General features: G+C 43.2%; 1 protein-coding gene across 1 annotated transcript; it reads left to right on the top strand.

The window, feature by feature from the left end:
- The first annotated feature begins 6,434 nt into the window (after positions 1–6,434).
- On the top strand, positions 6,435–10,205 carry LOC117973863 (notch-regulated ankyrin repeat-containing protein A). The gene has a single exon (XM_059005471.1). The coding sequence runs from the start codon at positions 7,019–7,021 to the stop codon at positions 7,355–7,357; it is 339 nt and encodes a 112-aa protein (XP_058861454.1). The 5' UTR covers positions 6,435–7,018; the 3' UTR covers positions 7,358–10,205.
- Positions 10,206–17,192: the final 6,987 nt, after the last annotated feature.

Genomic DNA, 17,192 nt, shown 5'->3' on the forward strand with positions numbered 1-17,192 from the left:
CAATACAAAACCTAAACGCACACAACAGTGCAATTTCTAAATGAGTGTTATGAGGATTCTGTTGAAACAAGGTAGGATTTGTGTGGTCACGCCAGTTTGTTAAGACGCTATCATCTTGCAATGTAAAACTCTTCTTGACACATGTTTGACCCTGTAGGGGTGCGGCTTGCCTGAATATACATTTTGTCATCGTTCCTATTGTGCTGATTATAAATCCCTATCGGAGAGTTGCTCCGGGTTATGTGGGCAGGACTCTGAACGGTCACAGGAGCTCAATTGCGCTCACCTGTTTCCAGAACTATTGGACTTGACCCCTTCCCTGCTGAAACAAAGCATCTGCAGTCTTCCCCCTCTCCTGTGACTTGTTCTCTTGCTCCTGCACAGAAGGACTACCTGCCTGTAGTGACGATTACAAATCACCTTTGTGGAAGAACCTTATAGTGAGACGGTCCGCACAGTGCCAGTGTTCGGTCACCTGCACATAAAGACCCTGTGAGCGGCTGTTACATAAACGGGTCAGATTGCATTGACATATGACAGATCTGTCATCGTTGCCACCCACATGCAGCGACACTAAGGAATGTAACAAACACCTAGCTCCGTGCATGTGAACCTGCAGTCTGTGTGCGTGTGTGAGCGTGTGTTCTTGTAATTACACAACGTGCTTGTTTTGCATTTAGACTCAGTGTTGGACATCCATCCCTGGATGTTCAGGAATGCTAGATTCCCCCATCTCCCTTCCTGTCCTGGCTAGTCACGGTCCTGCAGGGTGATTCCTCTCCAGGTTTAACAGCTCAGATGAGATCATTAACCACTTCAGGGTCAAGTAAGCCATTTAGAACAGGGTTGGAACAAAGACCAGGAGTGGAAGGGCCAGCTAGAGGGACCGTGATACAGTATACCCATGAGCTTCACGTTCCCTGCGTCCTATTGAATTGACAGAGCTACCAGTGTGCGATATCAGTACTTGACAGCAAGATCTCATCCAACTAAAAAAAAAATGAATTGAAAATTCCAAACGTAGAAAGGATAACATCTCAAATCAAAAGCTTAGGGTTGTTTTTTTTTTTGCTCTTGGAAAAATAAAGCGCCACTGAAGCTGTGCTCTGTTCTGCACATCAGTGCCCCTGCATCAGCATCCAAGGGTTGCTTTGCAACAGCGCGTAAGCGAAAGAAAGAATATTATTATTATTATTATTATTATTATTATTATTATTATTATTATTATTATTATTATTATTATTATTATAATTATTATTATTATTATTATAATAATTATTATTATTATTATTATTATTATTATTATTATTATTATTATTATTATTTCATAGCAGACGCCCTTATCCAGGGCGACTTACAATCGTAAGTCGCCCTGGATAATTAATTAATTACTTGATAATTAATTGAGCGCAACATCACTGACGCTTGGCCCTGCGCGGTACATGCCTGCATGCTGTCGGAATCTGTCATTCGCCCTTAATTGATTGCAGACTAATCTGTATGCGCTGAAATTAAATTGATTAATTAGCATCTGGGGAGCTCAGCTGGAAAGCGCTACCCTAACCGGAGAGTGGAACAGACTGCGCAGGGAACAGGGGGGGTAGTTTGGTGAGATTCACTATGTTTTGTGTTTTCTAGTTAATTTTGTTGGGGTCGCCTTAATAGGTCGGGTCGCTGCGCAGTCTGATTGCATAGACGCTACTGTTTTATTTGTCTGTAGTTTGAGACTCACTCTGTGAGACAAACGCTGTTGAGTTGTGTTTTTTTTTTTCTTTCTTGAACAATACAATATGTTGAAGTAACTCGGTGTCATTGTCCGCACACGATCGCATTGTAGAACTCCTCTGTTTGTATCCTGGGACACGATCACCCTTCATGTAAATGTGCTTTATTTTGCTCTTATCTGCCCCTATTTTACTGCATTTAATCCTGTACTGCAGAATACTGTAATCTGCCAAGTGTTTAACCTGTAGTACTATGTATTTAATCATATCCTGATGTAACTATCACTATTTAATCATATCCTGATGTCACTATCACTATTATCTGCTGTATTATTGAATTGTGGTTTGTCACACTTGAACAAAAGTTATTGTATTTCTTGCTCTTATTGTATTACTTGTATTGTAACACTTGAAATGTATTTCCTTACGATTGTAAGTCGCCCTGGATAAGGGCGTCTGCTAAGAAATAAATAATAATAATAATAATAATAATAATAATAATAATAATTGATTAATGCGACCTGCCACAGTCACTGGAAGATAGCGACCCTACCCCGTGCGCGGATCGTGAGAGGATAGTGCAGACGGGCCATTGCAAACTCTTAATAGAAACGTGTGGTTTTACCATTATTATTTTGAAAAAAAAAAACTGCTCTTAATCTACGTCATGGTGTAGTTTCACTTCTGCAAAATTATTAGCAGATGTAACTGTACCAATAGGACTTTTACTGGCAGTAAGGCAGCCGATTCCGCTGCTGTCAGTAGCTGCACAAAACAATTTGTTTTAATATAACCACGCGTTTCACTTTCTCTAAGTAAATACAGTATAAGTATCTCTCTTTGTTCATCCCTGATGGTGTTGCACTACTGGCAGCAGTCTGTTTGAGGTTTCTCACTGGCAGTAGAATTTGTACTGGTAATAGGAAACCTCAGAAAGGAGCATGCTAGTAGATTTTATACTGGTGCTAACTCTGGTATTTAAGATTCTTTTTTTTCAAACACAAAACGCCTTTTATTAAATCGGTGTATTGTTAAACGATCGTGTGTGTGTGTGTGTGTGTGTGTGTAGGGGTGGTGTTGCGCTTGCTGAACAGCGATCTAAATTGAAATACAATAATTAACCTGAACCCCCCCCCTCTAAATCCGTTAAAGTTTTCCCTCTCTTTTTTCAAACTTCAAATACCCCTTCTTTTTTGCAACACAGTTTTGCGTCCCCGTCTATATACCAGCAAGTTATTTGATTTCTCTCTCTCTCTCTCTCTCTCTCTCAGCGCTGGGAATAAAAGCTCGCCTCTTTCCCACGCTCTTAACCCACGTGTTAATGAATTGGCCCCGCCTCCCCGACAGTCAGGACACGCCCACTCTACACATAACCACGCCCCTCCCGCTGATAACCCCGCCTGGTCATCGCTGGAGCCAAATTACAGTTGGTTGTAATTTACAACCGGTTTCAGTGAATATTGACAGCCCAACATAAATATAAGGTAGCTGGTTTTATTACAGTAACATTACGCCACAAGCACACTATATAGGCTGCTACAACTTACTTCATTGTATTTATATTATTATTATTATTTTTTTTTTCTTTAAAATACTAAACGTTTGATTTATTTTTTGGGCGCGGAGTGCTGCACAAAACAAAATTAAACTTTACAAAAATGCGAATATTTAGAATTTGCATTGGCGCCAGACAAACGGGACACCGCTTTCTAAAAACAAAAATAATATTTCACTTTTTTTTTAATTCCTCTATTAAACTGTTTAAATACAGATAATTAATTCATGCGTTAAGAAAAACAAAAATATTTGAAAAAAAGGGTACGTATATATGTAATATATTTAAAAAAAAGGTTATGAAAGTTACCATACCAACGATATATGTTGGTGTGCATGTTTATTTTCTTACTGTGTCGGATATACTGTGTCGGATACACATTTAAAATGTGTTTATTAACCGCGCAGCCGCAGGTTAATTGTGCGCCGCAATTCATTTTTGCTTGTTTGATTTTAGTTCCGTTTACCAAAGCAGTACATCTGGCGGGTGTCCTCCAGTGTTCAATAAAGAGGCCGGTAATGAAGCTGTTGTTTATCTTAAGGGAGTGTGTTTCCCTGCTACACTGTCAGTGCGCGCCTTGAGATGAACAATAAAGCGTGACGCAACATGAATGCAAACAAACTATATTGATTTGGCAAATCTTCTTTGTTTAGTTTGGCTATTGAAGAATTATTTGTTTTACACGTGTAATTAAAACCGCGCATTCTTCACTCCAAAGACTATACACTGCTAAAGCCCTGTGGTCAGAAATAAGGGAGCGACTCCAAATTTTGTGGGAAAGCTGAGTGATAGTGGGTGCCATTATAGATGCACATTAGGCAGACTCCAGACTGAGTTAAGACATCTACATCACCCGACTGCAGTTTACTGTGCCGTATTTATTAAGATTATACATTTTGAAAAAATATATATATATTATCTCAGTGCAACGTTGCTGCATGTAAATATGATTTAGTGTATTCATAAAGCTGCAAATTCCACTGGAATGATGCGCGAGCGCGGTGACACGTCCAGTCACAGAGCACTGCGCGGCGCTGTGTGCAGGACTATTCAGGGAGAGGGACAGCTTCCACTCGGAGGAACGCACTTCTATTGAAATTGTGTTTTTTGTGCTCGTCCTTTTCCTGAAAAGTCGATATGTAAATGTTATAAGCCCTCGAGGCCAGAAAATGTGAATTTGTATTGTGCCATTTCTGACAGAGGCCCGGGACCAGGAAACGCAGCAAACGTGTTAAACAACTCAGTGTGATACGAATGCCAGTCCAATTATTTCACCTCACGCTAACGGTTCATTGCTGTATAATATATCATGCGCATACTGGAAAATCACTGAGGAATACGACAGTGTAACCGACCGTCTTTAACTCTACAAGACAACCCATTGTCGAGTTGCAAATAAAAAAACACTGCTACAGTACATAGGCATTGTAACGCTTGTATCGCTGTCTATGCCACGCCTATACTTCACGCAAGTTTGTGCGGTGCTATCTTCATGTTTAAAATGAGTTGTTTTCTGTGGTTCTCTTATCTGCAGGCCTCCTTACTCCTCTTCGCGTACTGCGGTTCCATTGTGTGTGTGTGTGTGTGTGTGTGTGTGTGGTGGGGGGGTTAATGACTTTGCATCCCCCCCTCTCCTTCCACTTTACAATTGTAATATGATATTGTTTTCATTGGGTTGGGCATCGATTTTAAGATGCTGAACGAGTATCGAATATATTCATGGAGTTCTACAGGTTTGCTCAAATCACTGCTTTATACAAAACCGTATGACATACTGTCGCTTTCAATAACAAAGCTTAAACCATCCGCGGCACATGCAATGCTTTTAAATATAGTAAAATAATGTAATAATAATAATAATAATAATAATAATAATAATAATAATAATAATAATATGATGATATAAATAAAAACGTCACTGGTGCATTTTGGTGTTTTTTTATGAGCAAACAGGCCTCAGTTTTCTGGTCATGATGCGGATTGCTGATACTGTGCAGGTTAGGGTGACTGCCTCCTCCACTCGGTATCGTTTCCAGGTTTCTGTGATTAACGACCGCTGATCCGTTCAGATTCCCAGCGCAGATTACAGATTCGGAATATTTAACCCTATGGGTCGCTATTCAAACAAAACAAAACAAAACAAACAGATTCTGATCTCGCAATACAGTTTGTGCTTGGATACAAGTTGGGTGTAGCAGAACTCATATGGGAGGGTGCCCCTCATTCCACACACGATAACTGGGGGTACAGACAGTGCCGTCCGCTTTATCGAGACCCGGCTACTGGCGCCCCCTGTTTGTGAGCTTCGGTAATGCTAAGCGATTCAATAATCAATCTTAAACCTCATGCGGGTCTTATTCTCCGGCATTTCCAATATAAATGTTTGCCGTATATAATATATATATTTAAACGTATTATTGAAATTATAAACCATATTATAAACGTATTATTTATAACATTCCAAAGGGACAGAAGCTGTAGGTGGCGGTGTTAACAAGTCTGTTTCTGACTGATCTTTCTGCATGTATATCAAACCAATAATAATAATAATAATAATAATAATAATAATAATAATAATAAAGTCCTTTGATTTTCACTCTGTGCGTCCAGGTTCACCAGCGATTCAGCAAATCCCTGATATGTAAAAACAAGGTGAAAAAAATAAAGATAACCACGCCCCATTTAGTGCGCTCCAAGGACAGCGCCCCTCCCCTTTTCAGCATTTCCAGGTTCTGATCACGCCCACACACGTGGGATAACCGCCAATCCGTGTCCCCGGTCCCGCCCCCTTCTCTCTGAGGTTCGTTTCGAGCGCCCCATTGTTATGCAAATAAAAGGCTTGTAAAAGGGACCCCTCGGCACAGACCTGCCGCAGAAACAAGCTGGGACGGGAAAGCAAGTGTAGGTGCGCGCCATCGGATTAATGCGAAGCAAGAAGGATCCCGGGTTTACATTACAACACAGGCAAGTGAAGGAAGGACCGCAGTGCAACGCCTTGGGACGTTTAATATACTGAGTGATAGAACTGTGCAATAATGCATACAGCGGGGAGTCATGCAATCGTCATGTATACATAGAAAACGAGCCTGGCTTGCTTTTTATGATCTATTTAAAGAAAACGCTGTACTAACTTGGCTTTTTTTTATTTCCACAGAGAATTCAAATTGCAAACGAGTTGCAAAACTGAAGCCATAAAAGAGGCTCCGTGAAGGGGTGGGAGAAACGACTTTCAAGAAAAGAGAAGAAGAGGTAATATAACTAAACCCTTCCCATCCCGGTGGTGGCGTGCAGCTGAACCCGAATCGAGGGATTGTGTTTTCCAAGACGCACCGATTCCACAAAGCGCGTAAAGTGTGCAATTGTTTCAATCAAGGAGAGCGACAACACTGCTGCTTTCAGGAAAAAAACAAAAGCCATTGGCTCACTCTGGGGAGAAATCAAGACACGTAGTTGGAACAATACGAATTCTAATAAATAACACCGACAAGACCCTGTAGAATCTCGTACATTGGGATTTCCAGCCATTAATCAACCGCTGTGCGCGCATTGTATTCCAATTATTTTGGAGGAGTTTTTTTTTTTCCTTTCAAACTTGATTCCTGAACTAAATCCGCAAAAAAAAAGTCTATTTTTTGCTACTCCTACAATCCTGGATAACATAACGTGCCCAGGTTATTTCGACACCACAGCGGAGCCCTTAACTTCTGCTCCGGCGACCGCTTACCACAGCTCCTCAGCCATGAGTCACACCGAGATATCGCCCTGCAATGCGCCGCAGAAGGTGTTCCAGGAGGCGGTGAAGCAAGGCAACACCAAGGAACTACATTCCCTCCTTCAGAACATGACGAACTGCGAGTTTAACGTCAATTCTTTCGGCCCCGAGGGGCAGACGGCGCTGCACCAGTCAGTAATTGACGGGAATCTGGAATTGGTGAAGCTGCTGGTGAAATTCGGAGCGGACACCCGACTAGCTAACAGGGACGGCTGGAGCGCCCTACACATCGCTGCTTTCGGGGGACACCAGGACATTGTCTTATACCTCATCACCAAGGCGAGGTATTCCTCCGCCGCACGGTGATCGGCGCGCAAAACCGCCACCTACGCAAAGAATTGCGGGCAGGTAAACGCCGGTAAACCAAACGTTCAGAACTAGCGTTTCAGATTGCGTGCGAAGACAAAGAAAGTCGATCGCCTGCTATAAGCAGAATGAAGGTTGATTACGCAGATGCGCGCAAATTCATGTTGATATTTATTACTGTATAATTAATCTAGGAGAATACAAAAGTAGTTTTTTTTTTTTTTTAATTGTATTTAGTTGCCCCGAAGTATTGAAAATGAACGCAGTTCAAACACTGCGTCGGTACTGAACAGTTCAAACACTTCTCAAAAGCTTCCCAGTGCGCTGTCTGTGTAACAACCTGTTATTACTGTCTGCTTGCTGTTCATGAAACGCTTGTTTATTAACCTTGGTCTGGCGCGCTGCCCCGCACACCTTTTAGGCCTTTTTTTTTGTTTTGTTTGAAAGTTTTTAAAAGATGAAACATGCGGATATGTTTATTTGTTTAAGTGAAACATGAATTCATTTGTTAAGTGGGCTCATTTCCATTTATATCCAGGCTGCATGCTGTAATGTGTTTTTGTGTGTGTGTGTGTGGTGTTTTTTTTTAAAACCTATATAGATTACAGTTTAAATTATAGCTAAGGAGTGAGCAGATGCTATGTGAATAATGTACCCGTTTTTCTTGGTTGGTAGCCCATATTTTCTTGAAACGGGCTTACTTCAGAATGGATAGCGTTTATTTGCAAGTTTCGCTTCAGAAATACTCGCTGTCTCCATATTTTTTAGTCTTGTATTTGTGGTTTTTTTTAAATCTATACAGGTTTAAAAGAAACAAAAAAAGTAAATTAAGTGATTTTAAGTTTTGATGAACGAAGCTGCTTCCTTTTCAGTTTGCCGTGGAACGTGGGAGGCCCACAACACACACGTGAACGACATTGTAACTATGTTTGTTTTAAAGTTAATTCCTAAAAATAACTCTCGTATTTTTTTTTTCTACTGTATTTTGGTTTTCTTTGCCATCTACCTCGACTGTACACAGTATTCGTGGTTTTAGCAAGAGATCTGCAGGGGTTTGACTCGGAAAAATGTTCACTAGATCCTCGCGTCATCAGCGTTGCAATGTCTCAACTATTTCGATTTTCTTGCCATTTCACTCCCAGAAGGATACCTCTTCATGTTTCAGATGTAAACAAACACAGAACAGCCTGCTAATGTATCACTGATTTAAATAACGACTACGGTTTATAATTTCAATTCTAAAATATATTATAATGAAGAATTTTTCACATACCCCCCAACACATGTATTTTTTTTCACACGATCTTTTGCTAAAACCTTACTTTGGGATTTTTTTTTTTTTTTTTTAACACGACCAAACATAAACTGTTGCGCATCAATCTCTTTTTCAAGAGGTATTATATTTTAATATAGTTTTGGGGACTTGTAAAAAGTTAAATGCATGACTGATTTTAGATTTAAAAGAAAAAGTCAGGGCGTTACTGTTGCACAAAAAAAAGGTGGATCCTTTCGCGCCCCCTGGTGGATGTTTTGGAAACTTTCAGGCGCTGAGGCCAACGGATTTTACTACTGAACAGGACTCGGGGAGGGAGGGGGGAAGAGAGACTTTTGGGATTCTCCCTCCGCTTCTTAATGCCACGCACGACCCAAGCAAGAAAAATAGAAACCTCGGATAACAACAACATAACAGAACTGGCTGCATTTTGAAGTCACATCACCTAGTAACATTTTTGCAATGCTGCTTTTTATAATTATGATTATTGTGTATTGTTAAAGTTGAAAGGCTAACCGAAGGACGATTCGAATCGGACTGTATTGCAGAAAGATATCGAGGTGCCCACTTTCACACTAGGTGTGTCTCTGCGTGCGTGTGTGTGTGTGTGAGAGAGAGGGAATGCTCTTTCTGTGGCGCATCTGCTGTCGTGTGTTTTGTTTTATTTGTTGTGAGCTGTATATGTGCCTCCCCTCCCGTCATTTTTTTTAAAGCTATTTTTAGTCGAGAGTCAGTGAACTGTGGATGAATCTACAAGCGTATGTGTGAATGAAAGCGAAGAAAAACAAATGGTTTGTTTTTAAAACGTAAGAAAATATATATGCATAGCTTGTTTTAAACTTGAGAAATCAATTTTATTTACATTGCACTGATAACTGATTTTTTATGAACTGTTGGTTTATACCAACTTTTTTTTTTAATTGATTTTTCTGAATAGAAAAAAAAAAACACAACGAAATACTATTGTATAAAAAAAAACAAACAAAAAAAAAAGAGCTCCAGGTTTTACTTATGAAATGGGTTACTTTTGCAAAACGTAATGTTTTGCAAAGACTTTGTATCTCTGTGATCGGGTGTGGAAAAATAACGGCAAACACTTTTTGTGAAGTGTGTCGCCATATTGTTGTACGGCGGGCAGGGAGGGTGAGACCATTGTTGTGACCCCAAGTTGCACGATGCCCGGATGTCTGGTGGGAGATTTACTGGAGCATGTCATAACATTTATGACGTGTCAGTAAAATAAATAATTACTAGATTAAATAAATGAAAAATAAAGTGCTATATTGGTGTTTTATTTTTTTAAAAAAGAAAGTTGGACCAAGTTGTGTCAATGTCTTTTGCTTTTACATTCAGCACGAAGATCGACAGGACCATGCGAACACGGCTTGGTTTGGGAGCGAAATGAAAGAAAGGCCGTTTGCAAATTGACGTCCCATAGATATATTATTATGTAATGTTGTAACGCTGTGATCAATGTGAAAAAAAACAAAAAAAAACATGTATGCTGTGATTGTGTACGTTTGTGTACAAGGCAGTGCCGAAATCATTAAACCTTTACTCGTGGTTAAACAAAAATGTATTTGTTTCTGTGCGTTATTAATATTGCTTTTGCTTTCAAATGAGAACACTTATTTTATTTTAATAAACTTGGAGCACAGTTCTGCTCTGACCTCCCATGCCAAAATGGAGAGACGGGAGGGTAGGGGGCTCTTTTGTGCATGACTCGTCACCATTTTTTACCGTCAAACTGTACGGATGCGTGGATGATGTGTGAGAATAAATATATTATAAAGACAACAACACCAAAGAAAATAACGAGCAGGTATTGAAGAATGGGTTGCAGAGCCGAGAGCAGGGGATTTGCTATGAGCGGCAGGTTGCTGATTCAAACTGGATCTCAATGTTGTGCAGTTCCTGACTGTTAGACTCGTGCAGCTGGACGGCTGCCAGGTTTCTAAATCCGTTTTGCATGGGGTTTACGGTTTTTAAATATCATTTTAAAATAATGAGCTTTATAAAATTATAAAATAGCAACGCATATAGGAAACAACGTGGTCCAATTATACACGCAGTGACAGAAGGGGTTAAACAAAGAAAGCAAACACACGACGAATCCTATGAAAGGGCTTCCCTTTCCTGCTTAGCTGTGACGTTACACAAAACCACACTGTTTGTTTGTTCGTAATAGCAGTTCATAAGTACAGCGCTCTTTTGACGTGTTGTATACAGTAACGTCAATCACGCCGCACGGTTTGTGCAGCTACAGTGAAACTGCTGGAACGATAAAGGGGGCGCTCTGCACATTTCGTATTGCGTGCTTTTCCTGCAGAACATAGATATTAATTGCTGTATTGTATAGGAACCACTTGCTGTGCGGCTACTGCCGCCCAAAAAGACTAATCAACGAGACATATATATATATTGCAATGTGTAGTTTATGGGCTTTAAAATATCAGAGCCATGTGGGTTTATCAGATCAACACCACGCACTGCATAATTATTATGAGCACTAGTATCATCACGTCATTTTAAATCTGACGGCACTAAATACAGGGGCCAAAAAGCGTGTTGTTTTCTAGTGAAGAGATCACAGCCCAGCCACTCTCACTCTCTCTCTCTCTCTCTCTCTCTCTCTCTCTCTCTCTCTCTCTCTCTCTCTCTCTCTCTCTCTCTCTCTCTCTCTCTCTCTCTCTCTCTCTCTCTCTCTCTCTGGGTTAGAAGCTCAGAGTTCGTGTTGATATTTGATCCTCAATAAACCCACACAGACACTGGTTTTGTCTGCTTTTTAACTTGAAAGTGAAAACCCCGAGAGGTCTGTGATATACATGGAAACTACGTATCCTTCCCAACAAATTCAGGGTGATAGAGCCGATTGCACGGGCGTCCGCTAAAGCTGAGGGAACACAAAGCCATGTTGTGCTGTGCAGGGGCCTGAAACCTAGACTCCTGATACCAAGTTTCTTATGACAACAAAATTCTAATACACTCATTATCTCATTTTCCTTATGATTGTTATTGATGTGTCCCAGAATTCAAAATAGAGCAGCCCATGGGCTTGGAACCTGGTTTCAGGAGACTAGGTTTCAGGTCACGTCAGGGCACACCAGACTTGAGGTTGGATTCTGCAATGTTGCCTCAAACTAGGTTGCCTAAGAACAACAATAAGAGCCATCCTGCTGACGGCATTGCCAGCCATAGACACTCTCTGTTTTTATTTTTTGCTTATTTATTGTCTTTTGTATAACTTGTCAGAACTAACTTGTAATCAGATGAAGGTGTAAAAAAAATAATAAAAAAGTGACTTTTGGCATTTTTTTGTCAAGACTCCTTTATTGAGTCACAGGAACTGCCTGCGTGCCTCTGTCTTTTCAGGTGCAATACAACGGCATACACCAAGAACTGTGCTATGAAGTACAATCCTTACCAAACCACACGTAGATCTCCCCAAGTCATTTAGGATTCGCAAACACAAAACACCATCAAGCACAAAGTCATCCAGTCAGGCAGGTAGACTAGGGGCTAGCATTCTAGTCTTTAAGATAAAGTCGCTTGGTATAAAACATGGAAAGATTACTACATCTCCTCTTACTGAGTGCACAGCTGTACTGGGTTAAGTTTCTCTAGCTATGCATCTATTTTATAATGCATAGAAGGGTTTATTTTTCAAAGTTTTGGCAGGGAAACTTCTCAAACCCATAAAAAAATTAAATAAAAAAATCATGACCCGAAGGGGATATCAAATAAAGCAATAAACAAAGAGCAGAAAATATTGCTGCCCCTTGACTGACCCACCCAGTCCTGGCGCTCTATCCCCCCGCCAGACCCACCCCACCCCGCCCCGCCCGAGCGCTGCGTCCGCGCTGAGAGACAGGTGGTCAGTCAGGGTTCGGCTGCCCTCTGCTCTTTTTAACTTTCTTTCATTCTTTCACTCCGTTCTGCGCCTCCACCTTCCCAACACAGCCAGCCCCATTCAGAGCCCCATTCTTCTCTCCTCTCCCCTTTGTCCTTTCACTTCAGCTATGTTCCCTCTCTATTCATTCCCCCAGACTGTGTTCCCATTGACTCGCTTCCCCGTTCCCTCACTTGGCAGCTGCTATGCTAATGAACCCAGAGAGGTTAGAGAGGGAGAGAGAGAGGGAGGGAGGGAGAAAGAGGGGGCCCTCTCAGCTCTCCAAATGCTCAATAGATGATCCAAGGTCTAAAACAGCAGCCCTTCCCAAACAAAGAGCCAGCTTCCCCTCCTCCTCTCCCTTCTGCCTCCCCTCCCCTTCCACCCCTTTTCACATTCAAATCCATTAAACACTTAGCAGTAAAGCTAGAGGCATTCATCGCATTGAATTAAAGCAGACTGGGCCCATCCGCCAGGCACTGCTAGCCCCAGGGGCAGCCCCGGCTTCACTCTGTGTAGGGAGGGGAGGAGAGGAGGTCTCCCGCTACCCTGTCACTCCGCAACCACACGCCTGCCCGGGACCTGACACCTGTCACTGCCTCACCTTGTGCATACCCTCGTTCACACAGTCCTGCACAGCCCCGCATGCACACAGTCCCACCGTCCCACAGTCCATCACACACACACACACACGCACACACAGTCCTGCGCAGTCCCGCATGCACACAGTCCCACCGTCCCACCGTCCATCACACACACACACACACACACACACAGACACACACACACACACACACGGTCCTGCGCAGTCCCGCATGCACACAGTCCCACCATCCAACACACATACACAGACTAACACACACACACACACACACAGACACACACACACACACACACACACACAGTCCTGCACAGCCCTGCATGCACACAGTCCCACCGTCCCACAGTCCATCACACACACACACACACACACACACACGCACACAGTCCCACCGTCCCACACACACACACACAGACACACACACACACACACGGTCCTGCGCAGTCCCGCATGCACACAGTCCCACCATCCAACACACATACACAGACTAACACACACACACACACAGACACACACACACACACACACACAGTCCAACACGCACACACACGCACACACACAGACTCGCACACACACACTCGCACACACACGCACATACACGCACATACACGCACACACACAAGGAGTATGTTGAGTTAGGTGATTTTAACATGACTGCTCTGAAGATCTCACACAATACAACCCTTAGCTTAAGGATTGCTTACAACAAACTGCTAATGCATGCGTTATAAAGGATCAATTAAACAACATTCTTCATATTAATTCTGAAATACTGAAGGAAACTCAATAAAATGAACGAGAAACGCCAGGGGGGATCTCAATAGTAATCACCGGGAGGGAGTGACACTACACTGTTATATAACACGAGTGGTATTGTTTTTCGATGCGCCAGTTTACCATGTAGATTGTGCACTATTTGTATTTGTCCCTAAATCATTCTGAATTTGAGAAATGAATCTCCATTTCCAATTTCAAGCACACTTCCGAAAGTTATATATTCTACCTATTAAATATATAATTATTATAATAATAATAATAATAATAATAATAATAATAATAATAATAATAATAATAATAATAATATTTTCTTAGGGGTTCATTTGGGTATATTATAAGTTGGGTTTGTGAGTGCTTATCTAACACACTCGCTTGCAGTGCGCAAGCAGACGATCACTCCCAGAATCCCGGCCGGGGACTCGGAGAATGCGCGGCTGAACACATGTGTTCATGCAGCGCTATGCGCCCCGTTCACACACTCCGTGACCCCGATTCCTTTGCATGAAAATGCCGGCAGATTTGACATCTGCTTGTATCCAGGCAGGTGTTGTAGGAGGGTCCGTAGGGAGCTCCGTGTAGCGCACCGCAGCGTTACCGTATCGAAACCCAGGAGTATGCGTGGGGCTTTTGTGTTGTGGAGACAGAACAGTGCACGCTGAGAAAGAGCAGAACGCAGCGACACAGAAAGAAGAAAAAAGATTGTTTAGTCGTCTTAATATAAAAAAAAGGGTTACTTGGAAATGACTTCCTAATATTATAACATAAAGATATATAATTGCGATAGAATAATAATAATAATAATAATAATAATAATAATAATAATAATAATGACTGAGTGCTTGCAATTGCAATACTAATAGAAAAAATGAATACAAGGTGTCATCACCATTGTACATACAGTATATCAATCAATCTTACTTTATATTATATTCCAGGTTTTCCCAACCCTTCCCCTGCACCCCCCCCCTGCACCCCCCAAAAAACTAAAGTGAACTGTTTCCCCTCTGAAAGCAATTAAATACAATAAAGCAACAGTTGTGTCCCTTTTTTCTTGTTCTTTGCATTTTTTTTTTTTTTTTTTTAACCTAGAGGGGGTCCTGATTTTCTGTTTGGCTGGGCACACTGAATGGGGCTATTCAGGGCTGTCTTGCTGCCACCTTTCATTTCACCCATTGTCCCCCCTCCCTCCCTCCCGCTCTCGTTTTCCTGCAGCGATCGTGATTTCTGTTGGTCGGAATGCCTGAATGAGGGAGCGAGAGAGCGAGGGAGCGAGGGGGGGTTAGGGGCCTGTGTACCCGTGGTAATCTGCAGCCCCCCTCCCTCCCCGAATTAAGGGTTTATCAGCTGGGAGAAGGAGAAGAAAAGAAAGGGGAGGCGGTTGTTTTTTCGTGTGGGACAGAAGGGCAGATCTGCCTCACCTCGCCCTCCCCGTCCATTCAGCCCTGCTGCATTCTTGCATTGTCAAGGAAAGGAGGGAGGGGAGAGAAAGGGGGTGGGAAACATGCCGATGGAAGCTTTAGCGCTGCCTCTGTTAAATCTGCCCTGTAGCAAGCTGGGTCTTCAGTGTGATGGGGGGCGTTGGAGAGAATGGGCAAATAGATAGAGCTGAGGGACGGGGAGGGAGGCAGTGTGGCTCTAGTGGTTAAAGCTGAGGGACTGGGAGGGTGGCGGTGTGGCTCTAGTGGTTAAAGCTGAGGGACTGGGAGGGAGGCAGTGTGGCTCTAGTGGTTAAAGCTGAGGGACTGGGAGGGAGGCAGTGTTGCTCTAGTGGTTAAAGCTGAGGGACTGGGAGGGAGGCAGTGTGGCTCTAGTGGTTAAAGCTGAGGGACTGGGAGGGAGGCAGTGTGGCTCTAGTGGTTAAAGCTGAGGGACTGGGAGGGTGGCGGTGTGGCTCTAGTGGTTAAAGCTGAGGGACTGGGAGGGAGGCAGTGTGGCTCTAGTGGTTAAAGCTGAGGGACTGGGAGGGTGGCAGTGTGGCTCTAGTGGTTAAAGCTGAGGGACTGGGAGGGAGGCAGTGTGGCTCTAGTGGTTAAAGCTGAGGGACTGGGAGGGAGGCAGTGTGGCTCTAGTGGTTAAAGCTGAGGGACTGGGAGGGAGGCAGTGTGGCTCTAGTGGTTAAAGCTGAGGGACTGGGAGGGAGGCAGTGTGGCTCTAGTGGTTAAAGCTGAGGGACTGGGAGGGAGGCAGTGTGGCTCTAGTGGTTAAAGCTAAGGGACTGGGAGGGTGGCAGTGTGGCTCTAGTGGTTAAAGCTGAGGGACTGGGAGGGAGGCAGTGTGGCTCTAGTGGTTAAAGCTGAGGGACTGGGAGGGTGGCAGTGTGGCTCTAGTGGTTAAAGCTGAAGGACTGGGAGGGAGGCAGTGTGGCTCTAGTGGTTAAAGCTGAGGGACTGGGAGGGAGGCAGTGTGGCTCTAGTGGTTAAAGCTGAGGGACTGGGAGGGAGGCAGTGTGGCTCTAGTGGTTAAAGCTGAGGGACTGGGAGGGAGGCAGTGTGGCTCTAGTGGTTAAAGCTGAGGGACTGGGAGGGAGGCAGTGTGGCTCTAGTGGTTAAAGCTGAGGGACTGGGAGGGTGGCGGTGTGGCTCTAGTGGTTAAAGCTGAGGGACTGGGAGGGAGGAAAGCAGTGTGGCCTGGTGGTTAAAGCTGTCCTGAAAAAGCCAATGAGAAGTCACTGAGCTCCCTACACAAGGGAGGAAAGCATTTTAAAAGCTCTGCTAAACAATACCTACAAACACACAGGACAGTGAGACGTTAAATAAATGACGTCGCATCCTGATTTTGTAAAGTTCAGCTGGTCAGAAGGAACTTACAGTATTTATTACAGAGAAGCTGTGGGAGGAGCTGCTTCACTGGGACCCTGGTACTGAAATGAGAGGGGGGGCACAGAGGGGAGGGGGGTGATGGGGGGGGGACACAAATAAAAGGAATATAGTCATGCGGGTAGTAAAGGGAGGGATCTGTTTTATTGGCGCTGCAGAGAGGTACGCTGTCGAGTCAGGGCTGATTAGCAGCTGAAATATGCAAATCCTATTCAGGACAGAGTGAATAGATGCCCCCAGTAGCCGGCTGGGGTTTCAAACCCTCGCGTTGAATAATCACGCTCTCTCTCTCACTCTCTCTCCCTCTCTCTCTCGCTCTCTCTCTTTCTCTCTCTCCATCCTGAACTTCAAACACACACGACTTCAGAGGTAAAACTTTGAGAAGCTGAGTGAAGTGGAGAAAAGGCTGCACATGTTTCAGCTCTCATTCTCAACACACTTCTATCTGTATAGCAGAAAATACCTAGGCAATCCATTTC

Source organism: Acipenser ruthenus, chromosome 31, assembly GCF_902713425.1.
Source record: "Acipenser ruthenus chromosome 31, fAciRut3.2 maternal haplotype, whole genome shotgun sequence".
Lineage (NCBI taxonomy): Eukaryota > Metazoa > Chordata > Actinopteri > Acipenseriformes > Acipenseridae > Acipenser > Acipenser ruthenus.